The following is a 1710-nucleotide window of genomic DNA, read 5'->3' as shown; positions in this document are numbered from 1 at the left end:
CTATCGGATGTGCACCTCCTTAAGCATCGCCGCGTAGGCAGTTGGAGTCAGTTGCAAACGCTGCTGGCTGCTGCCGAGCACCGGTGGAAGCGACTGTCTGTAAAGCTGTTGCTGGCGTTGGTGATGATGATGATGATGATGATAAGCGGCAAGAGAATGAGGGTTTTGTGTAGGCTGCATGTGAGTTATAACAGGAGTGGCGGAGGTGTTAGGAGCCACAAGCGTGGAGGAGGTCAGCAGCGCTCTATCTCTTCGACTTAAATGTTGAGGATGGGCGTGGGGATGGGCAGAAAGTTGATGAGGGTGCTGGCGAAGAATCACCTCGGTCCCCGTCGGCGCTCCCACCGACGTCTGTCGAACGTGAAGTTGGGGATGCTGACGCGGCACCGCAGATACCGAAGTCGACTGCCTCGACGGAAGAGCTTGAGATGGCAAAGTGTGGAGGAGCGATTGTGAGATATTAACGCAAGCGCAGCAGTGGATCGGTTGTTTGGGCTGCTGACGGCTGCGTCTTAGATCCACTGCGCATTCGCCTGATGTATAGGTGGCAAAAGAGGGTATCATTTGATTTCGTAAAATATTCGAATGATCACCCATTAGGCAAGCGTTTTTACCCCGTATTTGTCAGAGCACCTCAGATTTGTTTACTTTAAAACACTTCTGCAGTAAACAACACTTTACCAGTCTCTGAAGCATGTTGCCTAAGTCTAGTCAACCAAAACATGAAAAGCGAAAAAGCGTGACGTCATCATCAACAAAAGTACTCATCCCCATTTCTGATTGCATAACAAACTTTGGCTGACACTGGAAATGTGTTCAAGAACACAATATCCCTCAATAACCGATTCGGTAGCAGTTTTTTGTAAACCTTGGTTTGGGCGGTTATTGGTTTTACTTGAGGGTAGCATAAAGTGAAAAGGAAATCTAACAGACAACTCTCTAAAATCCACATCATCCTTACCTCATAAAATGTCCAAATTTTTTCCACAAAAATATTGGCTATAACTCCACATGTCAATTTTTAATGTGAAATTGGAGGAAATGTGCGTTTTCTTATGCTATTTAAGTCATCAGACATCAGGATGGATGAAATTTTCCATTTTGAGTATATATCAGCAGTGTTTCACGCCACAACAGCATGAATGCCAAAAAAGTTATGAGATTCTAGCTGTTAGCTTTCTTGTCTGCCTGCCTGCCTGCCTACGCGCCAAGCAGTAGAACCAGCATTAACAGTGACACAGGAAGAAGCCTGATTAATGCAAACGAAGTACTCTGATCCTGCGATAATTGAGCGTCGCATCAGTGAGAATCCATCGTCGAGGCAAATTCGAGTCCGATAGGCACATTTCCGACTTTCTTAATACAATGGAAAAACCAGAGAACAAGACAACTGAACTACTTGGATAGTGGTGCAATCGACGTAACGTGTTCCTGTGTAAATTACTTAATAAAATATATTCATTTCACATTTCCCAGAATGATTCATTAAAACTGCGTTGCCGAAACCCAAAATTATTAAAATAAAATCATTCTAACCACCATAGCTCAAAATACTGAAATACTGATAAAAAATTTAGTCGAGTAACATACTACCAAATGTTACAGAAATATAACCGTTTTGAGCAAAGAAAATGGGTTAGTGAGGTTACCGAGCTTGACACCACTCTTTGGCTGCTGGCACGCTAAACCCGTTGCCATGTTTCGAACGAC

General features: G+C 43.9%; 1 protein-coding gene across 1 annotated transcript; it reads right to left on the bottom strand. All coding sequences in view use genetic code 11, as the record gives it.

Moving 5' to 3' along the window:
- Nucleotides 1–597, bottom strand: EGR_01075 (hypothetical protein; the record flags this gene model as incomplete). Its single annotated transcript, XM_024490324.1, has 1 exon — nt 1–597. The coding sequence occupies one exon, from the start codon at nt 595–597 to the stop codon at nt 1–3; it is 597 nt and encodes a 198-aa protein (XP_024355143.1).
- Nucleotides 598–1710: the final 1113 nt, after the last annotated feature.

This window comes from Echinococcus granulosus (genome assembly GCF_000524195.1).
Source record: "Echinococcus granulosus chromosome Unknown EG_S00004, whole genome shotgun sequence".
NCBI lineage: Eukaryota > Metazoa > Platyhelminthes > Cestoda > Cyclophyllidea > Taeniidae > Echinococcus > Echinococcus granulosus.
Note: the sequence above shows the minus strand (reverse complement) of the source record. Positions and strands in the feature narration are given on the sequence as shown.